Below are 19,102 nucleotides of genomic sequence, written 5' to 3' on the forward strand. Positions count from 1 at the left end.
TAGCCTTAGCATGGCATTAAAAATTTTTACTAAGGCTAGGACTCCTTTGCGTGGCAGAGACTTCGCAGCACGGTTGTCGATGCTATCGTAACCAGGGGTTTTCTTGATGTGTAGCGCCTTCAGCTGCATCATGACTTCCTGCGGAGTGGTATGCCTAATGGGGCGAGCCGGTACAGTCGGAGCGTCCAGAAAATTATTGATTTCTACGCGGTTTGAGTCGTCTGTTAGGTTGAAGGGCAAGAAGGTGGAGGTCAGGTGCAAAGCAAATGCCCTCGCTTTTTCATCGTCCGTCTTGAGCCAGAGGCCACTTTGACTCAGGATGGGAGATTGAAACATCGGCTGCCTCTTGATATTTCTTGTGAGCCTCCATAACGAGAAGTTGCTGTTGTTATCTGGGCCAATACCCTCAAGCAGGGTATCCAGATTATCTCGTCGGGTCCTGGCTAGCAAACGATGCAGTCTGTTTGTGGTACTAGAGTATAGCTGCTTGATGTTCGGATCTCCTGTGGCGATATACCGTCTCCTGAGGCTCCTTTTGTGGGAGAGCAGCTCCCTAGCCTCCAAGCTCAAGATGGGAGCCCTCCTTGCGGTCGTGTGACGAGCTTGATGTGGGGGAGGTGTGGCCCTCCGTGCTGCTTCCGCGATTGTAGCTACGAGGTAATCTACATAAGCTTCCAGACTACTGCATGTGTCAATGGGGATGTTGAGATCAACTGTGGCCTCGATGTGCTCCTTGAAGGCCACAGTATTTGCAGTAGGTGACAGCATTTTAGTGACACCTTTGAAAAGCTGAGCGTCTTCATCCAGTACAAACAGCAGGGGGAGATGGTCAGACGACAGTTCTGTCAGGGTTTGCACGTTGATTTCTTGCTGTCTGAATCCTTTGGAGATCCCGAAATCAATTGCACTTGGAGTGACACTTGTTCGAAAGGGATAGCAAGTAGCTTCTCCAGTTGCAACAATGTCAATACCTTTGCCCGCCAGAGCGGAGAGCAGCACCCTGCCTCTAGTGCACATCCTGTAGTTTCCCCACCATCTGTGCTTTGCGTTCCAATCACCTGCCGCTAGGAACTTTGTGCCAAATTGAGAGATGATAAGCTCAACGTCAGCCTCCGTCCACCTGAGGTTAGGAGGACAGTATACTGAGGCAATGTTAAAAGTACCCCTGCTAGCCGTCAGCTGGATAACTGCTGCCTGGATGTGATTTTCCGACAGGGTGGAGAAGAGTTGATGGGAGATGAGTGATCTAATAAGGATCGCCGCACCTCCGCGACGGCTGTCATCCGGGTGGTTGGCAGTGTGGAGGGTAAAGCCAGGAATTCTAAAAGTGGACCGGGAAACGAAGTGGGTTTCCGACAGCAGGAGGATGTCGATTTCGTGAAGTTCGATGAAGGCGAGGATCTCATTGGTCTTCGAGGAGGCCCCATTGGCATTCCAAGCTGCTATCTTAAGAGGACCCATTTTGAGCAGCAGAAGGGAAGGTGCGATTTTGCATGAGCAGTTGCATTAGTGTTTCAACTAGTGACAACATCCTGTCAAGCCTAGAAAACAGTTGTTCCAGCTTAGACTCAAGGTTGGCGCTTGCAGGGGGGACAGTAACGGCAGGCTTGGCGACGGGCTGACTTCCTCTGACTATACTAGCAAAGGAAGGCTTACCAGACATAAGGACTGGTGGACTGGGTTGGTGTACTCCTCTTGCAGGACCAGAAACAGAGGGTTCATTGACTTTCCGTTGATGTTTGCGGTTAGAAGCCTCTAGCAGGTATTTTTTGCAACCTTTAAAGTTTGCTGCATGGGGGCCGCCACAGTGAAAACAGAATCTGGCCTCGTCCTGTTCCAGCTTGCACTCTGCAGTGGGGTGATTTTCTCCGCATTCTCTGCATATATAGTGCCGAGAACAATATGCCTTGGTATGACCATAGCCTTGGCACCTGTGGCATTGAATCGGTTCCGATTGTTTACGGGGTTTCTCCCAAGTTACCCTGTGCCTACAGACAACCGGTATGCCCTTTACTTGATTGTTGTTCTCAGCTTTTTTGAGGTCAATGAACCTCATATTAAGAGGAAGAGAGGTAGCCTTGTTGCGCGGAGTATAAATCCGTACAACGTTATGTCCTTCGTTCTGGAGGGCTGCGATGATATCCACCGATGGGACTCCGTGGTGAATATTGCGCATGACAATCTTGTAGGGTCGGTCCTCCGGTAGCTGATGGTGATGGAAAAGGGATCCTTTGTCGAGAAAGTGACGGGCCACCAGCCTGTAGCTTTCTGGGGAGTTGCACTGAACAGCGCAATCTCCCGAATTCAGGGCCTTTATTGTATAGGAGTCTCCCACAAGAGCGTCCAGCTCGTCGCGAAATGATGTGAAGTTCACCACATTGGGAAACATCATTCTAGGTACCTTAGAGTGACGGCTTGATTTCGGGGCTGGTACAGTTTGGTGAGCACCTTTCAGCTGTTGTTTTTGTCCTGCTTTCCTTGCGGCACGGTTGAGGGCGGTATTCGAGGAGCATGGCTCGTCGTTGTCACTCGAAGATTCCACGCCCAGGACCATATCTTCCTTGTCGCTAAGGGCTTGGAAGCGATTGGCAGTGATTATAGCCGGGTTGTCAGACGCCACCTTTTTTACCATTTTAGGGGAGAGGACCGCACCTGCTCTCTTTATATTTCCTCTATTCCTAGATTTAAAGGAGACATCCTGCCAGCCGGAGGCAGATTGTGGCTTCGCAATTGAGCTGACAGATGCACTGTTGTGAGTTGTACTGGCAGTAGTAGAGCATACGTTGCCGCTCAAGGAGGAGGTGAATATGTACGCAGACGAGATAGTCGAGCTGGTGGTGGTCAGTGTGAAGGTCGAGCTGCAGTAGGTATTAGAAATACTGGTAGTAGCGAAGGCTGGATCTTCACTCAGCCAGCTCTTTGTCAATTCCTTCCGAATCTCTTTAGGGCCAGCGCCAGCAATTAGCTTCATCGACTCATAATCGATAGATTTTTGCTGTGGATCGTTATCCATAATCAAAATCTGCCAGCTAAAAGCTTACAGTTCAAGCAGCAGAGTGTCTAAGACACAAGCGACCGCGTGGCCGCTGGGCAGCGGAGCCCCACTTCGTGCAAACAAATTCACGTTGAGTTCCACTACAATATCACAGATAGCGACTTAAGGGTCACTATTAACAATTTGTGCCACTATTTTGGATTTGATTTTAGTTTAAAAATTCACGAACAAAAAACTATAAACTCTGACCTACTGCTTGGCCTGCTACTTTTCTACGCAATTAATTGAAAGAAAAATAACATAATAAAGAAAGGAAAAATATTAGAATGGAAAAATATTATGGTAAAAAAGTTCAAATTGTCGATAGCTCGATATCACTACGAATACTCGATGGCAACAGCCTATCGGCGACGTTACACCCGCATTTTCCGACAGTCGCGCCTTGGGCACACTACAGATCCACAGAAATTTGGTTTTGGAAAATTCCCGAAATCGCTGCCGAGGCTGGAAACAAGTCGATCCCAGCTCCATCCCATCCAGAAGCACAAATCCCGCAAGCAAATAGGAGACCAAAAACATGGCCGACGATTGGGGTAAGTTGCGATTGGCCTAGGCGGGAGAGTGGGCGGTGCGTCATCTGCACGGCGGACAATAAACGTGGTGGCCGTCGCTGTTGTTGCTGCTGCTATTGCTGTTGTTGTTGGAGTGCCATGCAACCAGCCTTGATGAGTATTTTTAGCCCCCGTGCCAACTAACCGTTTGAAACCTTTGTTATTCACCATGTTCCTGGGACTCATCCTGTCACCTGGCAGAATCCGCAGCAGACAGCGATGTGGTCATCCGGCCGACTGCCGCCGCCAGCGTAAACAAGTGGGAGGGCGAGGACGAGGATGAGGACATCAAGGTGCGACTAACGAAATCCAAGTGAGACCGAAAGCAGTGCCGCATTCGAAACCAACTAGCCAAGTGTCCAACAACAAATGGGCCAAAACTTGTTTTCTTGCACACGGTTTCACTTTCGTTTCGCTGTACACGTGTGCACTTTTGCAGCAGACTGATCGAATCATTTGTTTGTTTGCTGCCCACAGGACAGCTGGGAGGATGAGGAGGAAAAAAAAGACGAGGAGAAGCCCACGAAAACAGAAGCACCAGCCAAACCGAAGCCAAATAAGGCGCTAAAAGCCAAACTGGAACAGCAGGCGGTGAGATAAGGCTGAAAAGCAGTTCTCAATCATTGGCTATATTGTTATCATCTGTTCTTAACAGCTCCGAGAGGAGGAAGCGGAGGCAGAACGTCTGGCCAATCTATCGCCTGCAGAAAAGTTGGCTGAGAAGCTGCGATTGCAAAAAATCCAGGAGGCCTCTGATCTCAAGCATGCCCAGGAAGCGTTCGGCGTGACGAGTACGTGCGGAGGGCTTGACGCCTTCAACCCCGAGACCAAGGAGGAGTTCAAGGAGTTCGGCGCAACGCTCAGCTGGAAGGTGGCGCAGTTCCGCGAGTCTGAGCACTTCCCCCAGTTTGTTGAGGATCTGGTGCGCAGCCTATGCGTGAATCGTGAGTGATTAGCTGGCTGACAATTAAAGGCGGCCTATCTGATTTGATTTTGCACCTTATCTAGTAAGCGCCGCTGACATCAAAAAGGTCAAGATGAACGTGGAGGTCTTGCACTCGGAAAAGCTGAAGCTGGAAAAGGCCAATGCCAAAAAGCCCGCTGGAAAGGGCAAGGGCAAGGTTACTCTCCGCACCGAAAACGACGTGAGTGTTTCAATCCCCGTTCGAGATCAACCAATGAACCTATTAAATTCGCTCTTTTGCAGGACATTGACGGTTACCAAAAGTACGGAAATGACTTCACCGAAGACTATGATGACTTCATGTGAATAGGATCTATGAATGTAGTCCGCATATATCTAATTATTGAATACATAGTTGCTTGTTGAAGAGTTCTTCTTGTTAGAGATGCTGCGCAGGAATAAGAGTCCTTTGTTAAATATAAAATGGCAGAACCTATATAAATATGTAAATATATATTTATATAACCATACAGAACACAAAACGAGATACAGAGTCAAGTCAGGCAATCAAGAAACCTCAACGAACACGCAAATCCAGCTCCAAACCGAAAGAATATTTAGGCAACTGACTTATGGCAACAGCATATGTATGTAGGTCGTATTCGGAACGGCTTCTTGTGAAATTCATTTTTGTATAAAGAATAAAACTACAGATCGATATTAAACGAAAAGAAAGAAATCTTGCTTATTGTGCTGCATGGTCCTACGAATCTGATAGAAGGAACTGTTGATGATAACAATTGAGTTAATTTTAAATAACCATTACCATAAACTTTTGGAAGAAACCATTATCTAAATTTATTTAAAACGATCAAATTGCGCGCCTTGATTTGAGGGCGCTTCACTGTGAATGGCTTTGTTTGAATAGCTATGAAGAAGCATCGCAAAGAATGGTGTGTGATTTGGCTTCAAAATCATATTATTATCTAGTTCTTGAAGCAGTTAGAAATCAATAAAGCTGTCGAATAAGTGGGTTCGTCATAAAAGAAAGACTGCTAATGCATTTAAAGTGCACTTTTATTTATCCCTTTCAACTCGTCTATTAAGTAGTCAATGTGCCTTCAGCTAAGGTTAGCTTTAATCTCGCTAAACGGCCAGCACTGTCGTCATTTAATGCACGTGCGGCAAATCAACAATAAACAAGAATGAGCGACTTTAACAAATATTGCGAAGGTTTTATTAGCTATAAGCCTGGCAAGACAACCTGATTAATCCGTACATCCTGCAGAAGCTGCGAAGGAGGCGCTGCCCGACTCTGAAGACGAGGAAGACATCGGCGACGAGGACACTTGTAGCGCACAGGATCTTGCCACCGAATTCCAGCTGAAGTACAAGCCGCAGGACGAAGTCAGCGTGTCCTTGCAGCGTGAATATGTTCTTAGCCTGGCCGCAGATCAGGAATTCTCCCGGATGGCCGCTGGACTGTCCAATTCAGCTGTGCATATCTACAATTTGGATTCGGGCGCCGGGAAACTGGAGAACTTTAGCTACCTGCCTCCCACAGACTCGCCGCAGCACGTAAGCATCTGTGGCGTCCGCTTCCTCGACGAGGGACCATACAACATCCTGGTGGGCACCACCGATGGCTACGTGCGCCTCTACGATCTGCGGCTAAGGGGCGAACAGGCGCGGTTCAAGTACACGCAGCACCCTAATGTGCCTCCGGTGCCCAAGTCGCTTTCGTGCTTCGACAGGAACGCCAACGGCCGGATTATTTGCTGCGGCACCGAACAGTTTCACAGCAACGCGTTCCTGGTGTTCTTCGATGTTCGGGAGCGCCAGCAGATGGGCGTCTACTTCGAAAGCCATGAGGACGATATCACCTCGTTGCGGTTCCATGCTCAGAATCCAGACCTTCTGGCCACAGGCAGTGTGGACGGGCTAGTAAACGTGTTCGATGTGAAGGAGCCAGACGAGGATGAAGCACTGCTTAACACCTTCAACACGGAGAGCAGTGTGTACCGGTTGGCGTGGCACAAAAACGTCTACGACAAAGACATAATATCCTGCGTCACGACAACTGGCGATTTCAAGAGCTACGAGTGCGAGGAGGGCGACGAGGTGGCGTCCTTTGAGCGGCCGGATGTCACGGCGGCTATAAGGAGAAAAAAGGCCGCAAACTTCAACCTGATAAATGCCCACAATCAGGAAGACGGAGGAGTCTTTCTGCTGGCGGGCACCAACTTCAACAAGGGGTTCGTTATTAACTGACTTTTGCCTAGCACCCAACCAACTGAATAACCTTCTTTCAGAGAGATCCTGCGCTCCGTTAGCGTTACCTCGAAGAACAGCCTCCAGCCATTGGCCAATTTCCAGGGCAACAAGCAGATCGTCAGAGATAGTCTTTTCGATTCGAAGAGAAGTTTACTTTTTACAGGCGGAGAATCCGGCATTGTTACGGTTTGGACACAGGACACAAGTGGAACGGCGGTCAGCAGTGAAAAACTAAAGGCCAAGAAGGAGAAGAAGTCGCGCAAGCAAGCGCCATATTAAATGTGTATTTATGTTTTAAATAAAGGTTTTTTAAATACCCAATTTTAAATTTAATGGGAAGCAGCGTTGCCAGATGAAACGGGCATGTTTGCAGGCTGACAGGGACTCACTGATGTGAGCGTAGCTCTAAGAGAGCGGCTTACGTTATTTGAAAAAGTGTTGCATACTTTTGAGATTGCGTTTGAGCTACGTTACTTACATATTTCCTACATGACACGGGCATACACAAATGTAGATAAAAAATTGGCTTCAATGTATATAAAATCGAGTATAAAATTATTCACATGAGAATTAAAAAAACCTGCTGTGTAAGATGTTTGTTAGAAATTATCAAAACCTCTAATAAATTTGTCTAATTTATTTCTACATAGAAAGGTTAAGAGCTATTTGGTTACTGTTTAACTCCTTTATTTGTTTGTGCAAGTACTTACATTCGTAATTATTAAAATGTATGTATATATAATGTATATAATAGTATTCTAAATGGTAAAAGCCCATCCTAAGCGGTTTCTATTGGAAAACGCTCAAGGAATAAAAGCCATTCAACGATGATTCAATTCAATTCACTCACTTTCTGCTCGCAGCAAGGTCTGCTGAGTAAAAAATTAGCACATCCTCAGCGCTGATAAACGCATCCTTAAAACACCCCCTGCCCATCCCACCAGCCAAGCAACCATCCGTCCATCCTGCATCCGCATCCCTTTGCACAGAGAGCGGCCCAATTAGTGCTGCAGTAGGCATTTCAAATCCGTGCCCACAAAACGGCTAATCCGCTGCCACTGCCTGCCGATCCAGAGTCCAGAGTCCAAAAGTCCTGTGTGCAATGTCCAGATTTCCGAGTCGCAGAGTCTAAATGTTGACAAATACAACACCTACGATACAAATAAAATTGCTACAGAAGTACCACCTAAAAACGGGCACAACCGGAACGACTTAATTTTCTCAAATTTACAGAAACAGACGATGACATAGGAATGGGAATGGAAATGGTGATGGAAACACAGGAAGATATCTCGACGCCGCCACTGAAGCTGTGGGTTTGCTCCTGCCGAGCGAATCCAACGCGAGTAGGGTCCCATTCGGGGCCGGAGTAGCCAGAGTCCTGCAGCTCACTCGAAACCGCCACTCACCGTGGCTAATTGCCCATCAATAAAGGGCCCGGGCAGCGAGGAATTCCTCCGAAAGCCGGGTCCTCCGTTCTTCAGCCGAAGATTTCCTCGAGCAACCAAAATATTATGGTGTGCCCCGCTGTTCTCGCACAGTCAGCGCGAATTTGCTGCGGTAAGTCGATGCTGTTTCGCAGGACCTTCTTCCCTCTTCCTCTCCCTCTTGCTCTGGCTGTCCCTGTTCCTCTGCAGTTCCTTTGCTCCTTTGGCGGCACTGTGTCCTGTCGTCGTTGTTTTCCTGTGATTTGACATGTCTGTTAGCAGGATGCCTGACCCTGAGGCCGAGTCCTGGACTCAGTGTCCACTGTTCCACTTTGATGTGATTCGTCAGTGCGGTGGACTACTGCTACTGCTCTCTTGCAGGACAGCGTCTTGAGTCCTGTCCGGCTGCCCCCTCCCGCGACCTCTGACCCTGCACTCTGCGGCTTTCCAGCGGCGTTTGTTGGCGAATCTGACCCCGAGCTCCTGCTGCTCCTTCGCTCCTTCTCCGCTCTTTGGCCTTCGCCCGAATCGAAATTGGTCACAGCTCCGAGTGAATTGCCCCGGAGACCGCAATGCGCTGTATTTATAGTAAACGTGTCCGATTGATTTGGCCACCCGTGGCGGCTCTGTCACAGATGCCTCAATTTGCATCTATCAAATGGTTTACATGGCTCTAAAAAGGTCCCTCGATGGGTCGCCAATGTGGTAACTTCTCAACATTGCAAGGCTCTTACTTGTGAATTATTAAATGTAACTACAGCGATATAAGTCATGGCAGTTTCTGTTTTCTTTATAGGAGGTAACTTAACATGTAATATGAATACCAACGAGCTCAAGTTGCAAATATGATCAAATTTAGCTGACAATCATGATAATGTTCCTGGTTATCACGTTGTAATATCCTTTCTCAAAAGCTTAAATGGTTTTATCAGATATGTATAACAAAAAGTTAAGAAATGGTAATAAAATCAAATTAGTTAGAATTATCTTTGTGAGTGTAAAAAAATGGATGGCCTAATCTATGCCATGATGTGTCCTACTTTGAGATTTCGCCCCTGTCCTCATTGATGGTTTCCCGGGGCTACTTGGCTCAAAAATCCCGGCCGTCCAAAAAGATGATCCTTAAAAAAGAAACCGCTAATCATTGGGCCGCACAAAGAGCGGACAATCGCTCACCTAATTATTTGGCCCGATTGTGAGGAGCGGACACTCGGCTCGTGGACGCTTTTTGTGGCCTCTTTTTGTTCCGACAAAAAGCGAGCCAATTTTTTTTCTTTCTGGGCCACTTTGTTGCTCTTTTTATGAGTTTTTTCCATTGTCACTTTTTCCGGGCCTGCCCAGCAGCCCTCGATTCCCGCGATGCCTGCCCTACAAACCTCCTAATTACGGCAGTTAGTCGTTGTCCGGACAGGAGAATATGCGGAAGGACATGCGTGCGTTTATTGCCCGCTCGAATTTCCACTAAAAATTAGGCCGGAAAAAAAAAACTAGGTAGGACTAGGAACTGGAAACTAGCAAAGCGGACGCGCCTTTTTATTGGTGCACCTTCGGCGGAACCGCAGGATAACAGCAGTAAAAGCGACGACGAGGACACAAGGATCCTCAAAATCGAGAGCGACCTCGCTGCATTAGAAAACTAGATCAGTTTTTTGTTCTGGCCGGCCGATTTTTGTGCCCGGTGCTCTCTTTACGGTTTATGGCCCCGTTCCCATTTCCCAGCTCCTTTGTTCCGGGCTCAGAAATCTGTATGGAATTATGGTATATGCAGATTTTTATGGGTCCCGGCGATCCGGTTCGCGGAACGGGAGTGTCCTGCCGCGAGAGGTCCTCGCCGGCGATCCTTGTCGCCCGTATTAGGAAAGTAGATCACGTTTTTTGTTTCCATTGTGCGCTTTTTTCGCTGCGCTATTTTTTTTCCGCGAACCCAGCGAACTGCTCTAATTTTTTAATTCTTCACGGCTTTTCATTGGGCTCCTGGAAAAACGCGGACAAGGTTATAGCGCTCTACTTACCTGTAATGGTGGCCATAACTCGCACTGCTCTCGTTTTTAAGATCCGTTTGTGTTTGTTTGTCCGCGTTTTTACGAGCTCGTTCCTTCGGTTCCAACCATGTCCAGAATTATGCCAGTTTGTTTTTGTCTCTGGCAATTATTGGAAATTTCATTGGGTCGATTGGGTCGATGTCGCTGCCTTCCTTCCTCTTCCCTCGGGAAAAAGTGAATAGGTTGGGCCATAAAAATCGCTGCTCCTGGAGACCAGAGAAATGGATTTGTGTAAGCATTAAAAATGCGAGACAATCCCCAAGATTCCTCCACTGTTTTTTTTTATATTGCCCACTGCTAAATGCAGCTAATTCGTCGATTGTCTGAAAAGCGTTCTTCAAGCTGAATCACTTTTTTATGATGTTTGCTAGAAAATTAAATTACTTATGTTGCCATTCATACATCCCCCCTCACATTTTATGGCCATTTGAGTGTGCGGGGTGCAAAGTTCTGTCTTAAGTGGCGGCTGGAAACCACCACATTTACTCGAGGGATGATGTGCTCTAATACCTCCTCAACAAATGGGATGGTCTCTATGGCAGGACAAAATCTTTGTAAAATGAGGCGGAGTTAAAAACATACCTAAAATGTTATAGCCTTTTGAAATATTACAAGATTTTTAGAATTGTCTGGAAATGTCAATATCATTTTTTATTTAAGCGTGTGTCAATATATAACAGCAGTAAAAATATATGCAATATATGCTTACTTAAGCTCAAATGAACATATAAATTTATAATATATTAGCACCAAAATGAAACAAGTGGCATACTAATTCAGCAAGTCAACAGATTATTTAACCAATTATTCAAAATGAAATAATATATATGTGTGTTTTTTTTTAAAGAATCTGGCATGTGGATTTCTAAAATAGATTGCCAAACAAATTGTAAGTATATATTTATACATATCATATGTCAACTAATAAATTTAGCAAATAAAACGTACCTGCAATATACATTTATTGGATCAATTATGTAAAAAACTGAGCTGGCACTCTTCCAAAGAATGGGACTTCGAGGACTCCGTGCTGAATCACTTACTCAACCCATCCCAACTCATCCAATCCGCGCAATCATCATAAATTTTGGTCTTTTTGTTGTAATTGTTTTATGGCAGAAATTACTCAATCATCAAGCATAATTCCCTCGTTTTCGCCGTTTTATTGCCAATTTTTGCACTGCCTTTGCCTTTTTCCCGCCCTTCCCTCAGCGTTTTGCGAATCTTCGCCGGCATTTCTATTGCGCGGACAATTCGGCCAGTGTGTTGGCCATTTACTTGCCATGATGACGAGCATAATCAGCGAGATCGGCGCTTTGTGAGTGCAGAATGTGCAATAAAGCGGCAACAATCGGCAGGGATTCGCCTTCCCGTATTCCGGGTATTGCCGGCCCGGGAAAATGCGAAAGTGTTTGCGGATCGCAAACGGTATCGAGATGGTAGATAGAGGATTGAGTATTCAACAGAGGCAGGTACTTCCGCGGCCGGACACTTTCGCCTAACCAAGCCAGTCCAACCCATCCCAATCCAATCCAACCCACCCGATCGCCATAAAGGGTATTTACTGTCGCTGCCGCAGAGCCTCGCTTGATGACTTAACCCAAGAGGTCGTTTCGCGTCCATTCTCCGGACGGAGTCAAAGACAAAGGCCGGCGGAGGTGGACAATAGGCAAGGTTGTTGCTTGTGGGTAGGGTTTGAGCTATGAGCTGTGAGCTGTTAGCCCTGAACCCCGAACCTCGAGAATTGAACCTTTCCCGGGGCAAGAAGGCTTGCATGTGGGCCTTTTCCAGGTCGGCCAGTAGGTAGAGTAGATGCGATGCGGCTATTCCGGGCGAGTTAATGCCAATGCAAATTGCGGCGCAATATAACCCAATAATTTGAAGTAACTCGCAGGAGCGAGGTATCCTTCTTGGTTACCCGGTACTGCATAACAATGGAACCCGAACCGTAACTGGGACAGATCGAAAAGCTGGCCTGGTTTCTCGCTGTGTGTGCTGTGTTAATCCGTTTGCCATCAGCGAGATTATTAGTCAATTGCAGTTGCAGCGTTTCGCTTTCGTCCTCGTTTCACTTTCGAGTTAGACTTTATTGCAGCATCTTGAACAATCGTCACAGTTTGGTAACACGCTGTGCCCTACTTTCATTTAGACGGAATCGAGGGACCCTGGACTCTAATCGCAAAACGAAACCGGGTTGCCAAGTCAGGGCATTCCGCCGATCTAGCCATCGCCATCTTCTGCGGGCGTTTGTTTGTTTGTTTGCTGGGATTAGCCAAGGGCTTGACTTGGAACCCAATCCCGATCCCTAGCCCGATCCCAATCCCAATCCCTTGCCCTTTTCATTAGAAAGTCATAAAAACACATAATAATGATGTCGAAGGGATTAGGGGCGCGCAGGTTAGGGCCGCGCAATTAACGGACTAGCGAACTGGGTTATTTTTTGCGCCGACTTAGCCCTGATCCGCGAGCTTAACCCGTTTTGAGCCGGTCAGCAGGTAGTTGTGGGTGGACCCCACGACTTTTTTGGCCCAACCTCCAACCTAACTTGCGCAAGTGGCAAGTGGCCGGTTTGCTGGCCCAGGAGAGGAGGCACTATCGCCCTGGTACAGTTGGTACGCTGGGCATGATTATATCATCATAATAAATGTTTTGCCCAACGAAACCGAAAACTTTTCAAATTAAGTCCCGGCAACTGGGTCCCCATTTTCCATTTTCCATGTTCTGCGGGCAAGGGCGGCCATTATCTCGCTACAGCAGATCCAAAATGGTTATGGCTGGACGCCCCTGCCGCTCCAACGGGGTGGATGAAGCCCCCAAAACCCGAAAGTCATGGCAGCCATGGCAGTGTGGGGCTGTTAAACGTGCGGCATAATATTAAGACTTCATAAAAGCGCAAATAATTCGCTGGCAGGCGATCGATAATACACACATATATATAGTGGGATACACACACTCTCTGCCGACAAACACACACCACCCGACCCGACTGAGCGCCATAATGCCATATCATTCTTGATGAAGCCGATAAAATCCCATTATTAAGGGGGCCCGCCCGTCCCGCTCGCTCCTGCGGAGCAGCCGCCTGCGGGCGGGCGAGACAAAAGATTCGCTCATCCGCTATGAATACCAAAACGGGGCTCTCTCTCTCTAGGTTGGGAGTGCCATGGCCAGCACGGCCAGGACCTCCTCATGGTCCTGCCGAGCAGAGAGCGCGGCTCCATCCCGCTGCTCCGGCTCCTGCTCCTCCGCTTTGTCCCGCCTCGTTATCGCCGCTCAGCACCGAGCGCACAGCAGCGCATCCACTCTCAGCACCGCACGATTAGCACCGTTCCGCTCAGGCTGTCCCGCTCGCACCTGCCTGGGCCGCTGCGATTGGCCGCTCCCAGCGACGGCGGCCATTTGCCTGCAGAGCGCAGCGGTATAAAAGGGCGCGGGGTGGCTGAGAGCAGCACACTCGAGCTGTGACCGCCGCACAGTCAACAACTGCCTTCGTTACTCTCCTCTGAATAAGCCAACTTTTAATCACAAGACGCATTCCAAACATGCACGGATACCGAACCTACAACATGGAGAGCCACCATGCCCACCACGACGCCAGTCCCGTGGACCAGAAGCCCCTGGTTGTGGACCTCTTGGCCACCCAGTACGGCAAGCCCCAGACACCGCCTCCCTCGCCAAATGGTAAGTTGAAAGATAAAGCCGAGCAAACGTGACAATTTACTTACACCCAATCTTTCCTCTCTCCAAACAGAATGCCTATCCAGTCCGGATAACTCCTTGAACGGCAGCCGCGGCTCGGAGATTCCCGCCGACCCGTCGGTCCGCCGCTACCGCACCGCCTTCACCCGTGACCAGCTGGGTCGCTTGGAGAAGGAGTTCTACAAGGAGAACTACGTGTCCCGTCCCCGTCGCTGCGAACTGGCCGCCCAACTGAACCTCCCGGAGAGCACGATCAAGGTGTGGTTCCAGAACCGCCGCATGAAGGACAAGCGCCAGAGGATCGCCGTTGCCTGGCCCTACGCAGCCGTCTACTCCGACCCCGCCTTCGCCGCCTCCATCCTCCAGGCCGCCGCCAACAGCGTGGGCATGCCCTATCCGCCCTACGCCCCCGCCGCTGCCGCCGCTGCTGCCGCCGCCGCTGCCGTGGCCACCAATCCCATGATGGCCACCGGAATGCCTCCGATGGGCATGCCCCAGATGCCCACGATGCAAATGCCCGGACACTCGGGACATGCTGGCCATCCCTCGCCCTACGGACAGTACCGCTACACGCCCTACCACATCCCCGCCCGCCCGGCGCCGCCACATCCCGCTGGCCCTCATATGCACCATCCGCACATGATGGGATCCAGCTCCACGGGATCGTCGTACTCCGCCGGTGCCGCCGGCCTTTTGGGCGCCCTGCCCTCCGCCTCCTGCTACACCGGACTGGGTGTGGGTGTGCCCAAGACCCAGACGCCGCCGCTGGATCTGCAGTCGTCCTCATCGCCGCACTCCTCCACGCTGTCGCTCTCGCCAGTGGGATCCGATCACGCCAAGGTGTTCGACCGCAGTCCAGTGGCTCACTCAGCTCCATCAGTTCCTGCTCCCGCTCCGCTGACTACCACCAGCCCGCTGCCCGCTCCCGGCCTCCTGATGCCCAGTGCCAAGCGGCCCGCCTCCGACATGTCGCCGCCGCCGACGACAACCGTGATTGCGGAGCCCAAGCCGAAGCTCTTCAAGCCCTACAAGACTGAGGCGTAAGCCCGCGATCCACATCCCCATCCTGCTCCCCCAAAGATTGTACAAACTAGTCTTAGTCTGCCCCATCTATTTATTCCCGAAGATTGTACAGATTGTAGAGTAGATAATTGTAGTCATAATTAAGGCGCAAAATCAAATTAAGAAATAAATGCGAAAATAACATTGAAAATTATACGACACACTCTGTTTATTTGCACTACCTGGTACCTGGTAGTATCTATATATCTACATATATACATATACCTGAGCTGAATCGCTTTTATGGACCTGGCTCTCTGGATTAGCTGTGGAGAAACCTGGCGGGACAGCTGCTCTGATCTGCGCTGCGCTGCTGACTGCTGACCTTCCCAGGGAAACTGTGGCAAATCGAACGGAAGAGGGACGGAGCGGCAGAGCGTGCCGAGTCTCCTTCGGAGTGGCCACCCACAATCAGGAGTAAGGGTTCCCGATGCGGATGCCGATTCGGCACCGGCGGGGGAGGGCAACAACATCCACGGGGGATTGGCACAAGCCAATGGCTTATTAATGCGATCCGAGCGGATCCAAGCGGGAGGGCCCATTGCAAATGCAGGGCCACCCCGCTGGGCGTCGACCTTGGCGAGAAGTTGGGCCCACTCCCTGCCACGCGTCAGGTTGCATTGCCCATGGAATCAATTTCGGTGTCCTCGGATTGCATTGGGCTCGGCTAATTAATTGTCACCTCACCCGTTGAGTTACTTGTTCGTTTGTTGGTCCTGGCCTTATGTTTGCTTTCTCTTCTCCATCGCCAGGCAATTGTCATAATTGAGAAATCATCGGAAGGACGAGCCAGTGCGAGAGAGAGAGAGAGGGTTGCTGGTAGAGTCCTTCTCGAATCAAATCCCTATTTAATTGCCGTGCAAAACATGTGTTTCAATTGCTCAGCCGTGGTGTAAAGGGGTGTCAATTGCTCATAATCCCACAGCTAAAAAAACCAGAGTCAACCCAAAGGCAGGAACTCGAATGGAATCGAAGTGGAGTGGGTAAACGATGTGAGGCACAAGGATGTAGATACAGCCACGGATGCTGATACACCCAGCCAGCCACCCCTGTTCCCGGCTGTGTCTAATATCTAATTGAGCGCCTGGCATCAAAACATGTTTTGACACTTGCCAGCCGATCCAAATGGGCATAAAAAATGGTCCGTGAAGTGTTATCCTTGGAGTTGGAGTGCCACACACACACCCCTTTCCTTTGCTGGTGTTTTGCGGAGTTTCGTCTCGTGTTTTCACTTGGGGGATGCGAACACACAAGTGGCAGCATTTTATGATTTGATAATAAAGATACGCGCCACGGTTCCGCCCTGGGGAATTCCCCAGCAGATTCGGATACAGTAAATTAAAAAATAGCCAAACAGGAAATCTCTGCAGGATTGCCGGCGGGGGAATCCGATTGCTGGGTGGTTGACGTAGCTGGCGCAGGTTGATAATTAATCATGTGGGGATTAGGGATTAGGCTTGTTGAAATCCAGAAATCATCAAGTTGTTTATTGCAAAATTATGCGACTAGCTGCCCGAATGGCAGGCGAGAGGATTAGTTTGTCCAAAGGGCAGATGGGAACTGATGAATCCGAATATCATCCACATCCACAGCTGCTCGTCCGGCGGCATAAAAGAGTTAACTGATTTCGAGGGAGTAAATGCGATATTATTATCAATTAGGCATTCGCCTCTAATTCGGCATTGTCTCCGCCACAGAAACGAGAATCCCGATATTTCCAGCGTTTATGGGGGCAATCAATGCTGCGATCCAGTGGATACATGACCGCGCAGATGCCCAGATACCCAGATACTCAGATACTTAGATACACAGCCCATGAATGGGTGCCACTTCATGCGAAGTTCTCCCACGAAACAATGCATTATTCAAGAGCCAAGGCTCTACGCATTTACCATATGATGTGCAAACAAAATTAAGTTTTATTGGGGCGTGATGAGTGGTGAGCGAGGAACTAGGGATTGTCGAGGATGGGTTTCTGTTTCTGTTTCGGTTTCTGTTTCTGTTTCTGATTTCTTTTAATAGTGAATTAGCACCTCGGAATCGGGCGTTTATGGCGCAAACTCTCCTCTTGCCAGCTGACGGAGCCGACAAAAGGCAGCTTTTGTGGCCAAGACGACCGCAATTCGGGCTCTCCATCGATTTATGAGCTACGAATTTCACACTAACTGTCAATGAATATAAAGTGATCATCAGAGGGCGAGGCGCGGTGGATCTCCCGCCGGTGGACACGGCGAGATCTGAGGCTGGAGCCGGGAATCTGGTTGTTATCCAATCCCATGCCGAGCTATAGAGAGCCAGTGAGATTCCCAGAGCTGGATACTCCAAACTGCGATACTCCATTCACGTGGTAATTGCAGTCGAGAGCTGAGAGCGCTAAACGAAGTCGAAAATGCTTTATGATCCTGCCAATAGATGAGGGGTTTCGAAATCAGCCAGCGGATGAATAAACATCTTTGTAAAATGATGATGCCAGCACTGAAATAATTTCACACGTTTCTCGCACACACAGCATCTATCTAGTGTGTATGCGTCATGAGGGGCAGAGATTCGGATTCGGAGTCGGAATCGAAATCGGATTCAGATACTTTATATGCATGGTATTTGCCAATTTGCACGCTGCCCATTAACGGACCATGCGCCGTTTATCGGACTCGTATTCGAGCCATTCTGCCAATCCATTTTCACGGATATTAACGCACTGATAATCGCGACAATCAAACTCGTATTTAGCCAACAGTCGCAGCATTTCCATACTGGGGGTGGTCTCTGCTGGGTGTTGCGAATGCGTCGCCAATTGGTCAGGGTTCACTGTAAATGGCCCAGCCAAATGGGAAGCGGCAGTTGAGGAGGGCCCGAATCAATTGCCCTGATGGATGCTGCGGCTGTCCAAAGTTGCAGCTTTTCGGGTCACTCCGCGCTGGGGCAGGAGGGCTATAAATCCGCAGGCCAGATAATGAAACTAGAATGATTGAGGCAATCACTGGTGTGGCCAGCAGCCTGCTGGCGGAGTGTCCTCCGCTCTGCGCATGTCCTGGATACACACAGCTCGGCGCACATAGCGATAGATACAGATGCAGATACAGATATAGATGCAGAGATACATAGAGCACTTTACATTATGTGGCGAAGGACTGGCGATTACCGATTTCGCAGTTCAGGACCTCTGGATTTGCGATCCTGCGCACGACGTGTCAACTTTATTGCGGTTTGACTTTGCCGCGGCCCCTCGAAACTCACAAACGTATCCTGGAACCCAGAATCCCTGGGCTCTGGGCTGTGGACTCTGGACTATCCGCCGACCCTCCATATCCATGATTTACAATTCTCGTTTTTTTCGCGTTATTTTTTTAGGGGCTTTAATGACCGTCGTAAAGCCGCAGGAGGACTAGGACTAGGACCAGGACTCTGCTCACATTTCGCGCACTGATTCTAAAAAATGAAATCATTTTTTCTTGAATTTCACGGCGCGCCTCGAGCAGGACTCTTTGTTCTCGGCCAGGCAATTGTCCTTTTTTGCGCTCGGCTCTCAGTTTTTTCGGCCAGCGGGCATTACCTACATGGCGTTTTATGGCGGAGATGATATTCGCCTGGGATCGGTTCCGTTTTTTAGGCCATAAAAATTAGGCGGCATAAAAAAACTGCATTGGAATTCTAGTTCTAGTTTCAGGTTTTTAGGTTTCCAGGTTTCTGCCAGCCCGCCTAGATTCGCATTTCGCGGAATTCGGAAGCGGAACAGAATGCCAGAATGGACAGAATCCTGGCTGACCTTGCCTTTTGGCCAGGGGCCGTAAAAAAATTGACTCGCTGCGGTGCGCGGAATATTTTTTAAATCTGACTTTCCAACAATCCTGATCTGGGTTCGAATCGTAAAAAAAATGCAGAACAAAAAGCGGGCATTTTCGACAGCAAATGATCTGTTAATGGGCCGGGCTAAAAAACTAAGTCACAAAGTCACAAGGTTGTCCGGGAAATTGACCCGGTTAAGAATGTCTGTCTGTACCGAGAAGGACGCAGGACACTCAGCACTTCAAAGCTCCCATCGCCCGAAGGATTCCCCCGAAGATTCACACGGCTGGCGGGGGGGATCA

General features: G+C 49.0%; 3 protein-coding genes across 3 annotated transcripts; all 3 read left to right on the forward strand.

Moving 5' to 3' along the window:
- The first annotated feature begins 3,423 nt into the window (after nt 1–3,423).
- Nucleotides 3,424–5,235, forward strand: LOC6620822 (eukaryotic translation initiation factor 3 subunit J). Its single transcript, XM_002044982.2, has 6 exons — nt 3,424–3,588; nt 3,808–3,899; nt 4,084–4,197; nt 4,262–4,550; nt 4,615–4,751; nt 4,814–5,235. The coding sequence occupies exons 1-6, from the start codon at nt 3,573–3,575 to the stop codon at nt 4,874–4,876; spliced, it is 711 nt and encodes a 236-aa protein (XP_002045018.1). The 5' UTR covers nt 3,424–3,572; the 3' UTR covers nt 4,877–5,235.
- A 408-nt stretch (nt 5,236–5,643) lies between these two features.
- On the forward strand, nt 5,644–7,100 carry LOC6620821 (WD repeat-containing protein 89). The gene is made up of 3 exons (XM_002044983.2): nt 5,644–5,743; nt 5,799–6,765; nt 6,823–7,100. The coding sequence occupies exons 1-3, from the start codon at nt 5,716–5,718 to the stop codon at nt 7,061–7,063; spliced, it is 1,236 nt and encodes a 411-aa protein (XP_002045019.1). The 5' UTR covers nt 5,644–5,715; the 3' UTR covers nt 7,064–7,100.
- A 6,584-nt stretch (nt 7,101–13,684) lies between these two features.
- On the forward strand, nt 13,685–15,168 carry LOC6608438 (segmentation protein even-skipped). The gene is made up of 2 exons (XM_002033136.2): nt 13,685–13,934; nt 14,005–15,168. Exons 1-2 carry the CDS (start codon nt 13,796–13,798, stop codon nt 14,994–14,996), a joined length of 1,131 nt encoding a protein of 376 aa, XP_002033172.2. The 5' UTR covers nt 13,685–13,795; the 3' UTR covers nt 14,997–15,168.
- The last annotated feature ends 3,934 nt before the right edge of the window (nt 15,169–19,102 follow it).

Source organism: Drosophila sechellia, chromosome 2R, assembly GCF_004382195.2.
Source record: "Drosophila sechellia strain sech25 chromosome 2R, ASM438219v1, whole genome shotgun sequence".
In the NCBI taxonomy this organism is placed as follows: domain Eukaryota; kingdom Metazoa; phylum Arthropoda; class Insecta; order Diptera; family Drosophilidae; genus Drosophila; species Drosophila sechellia.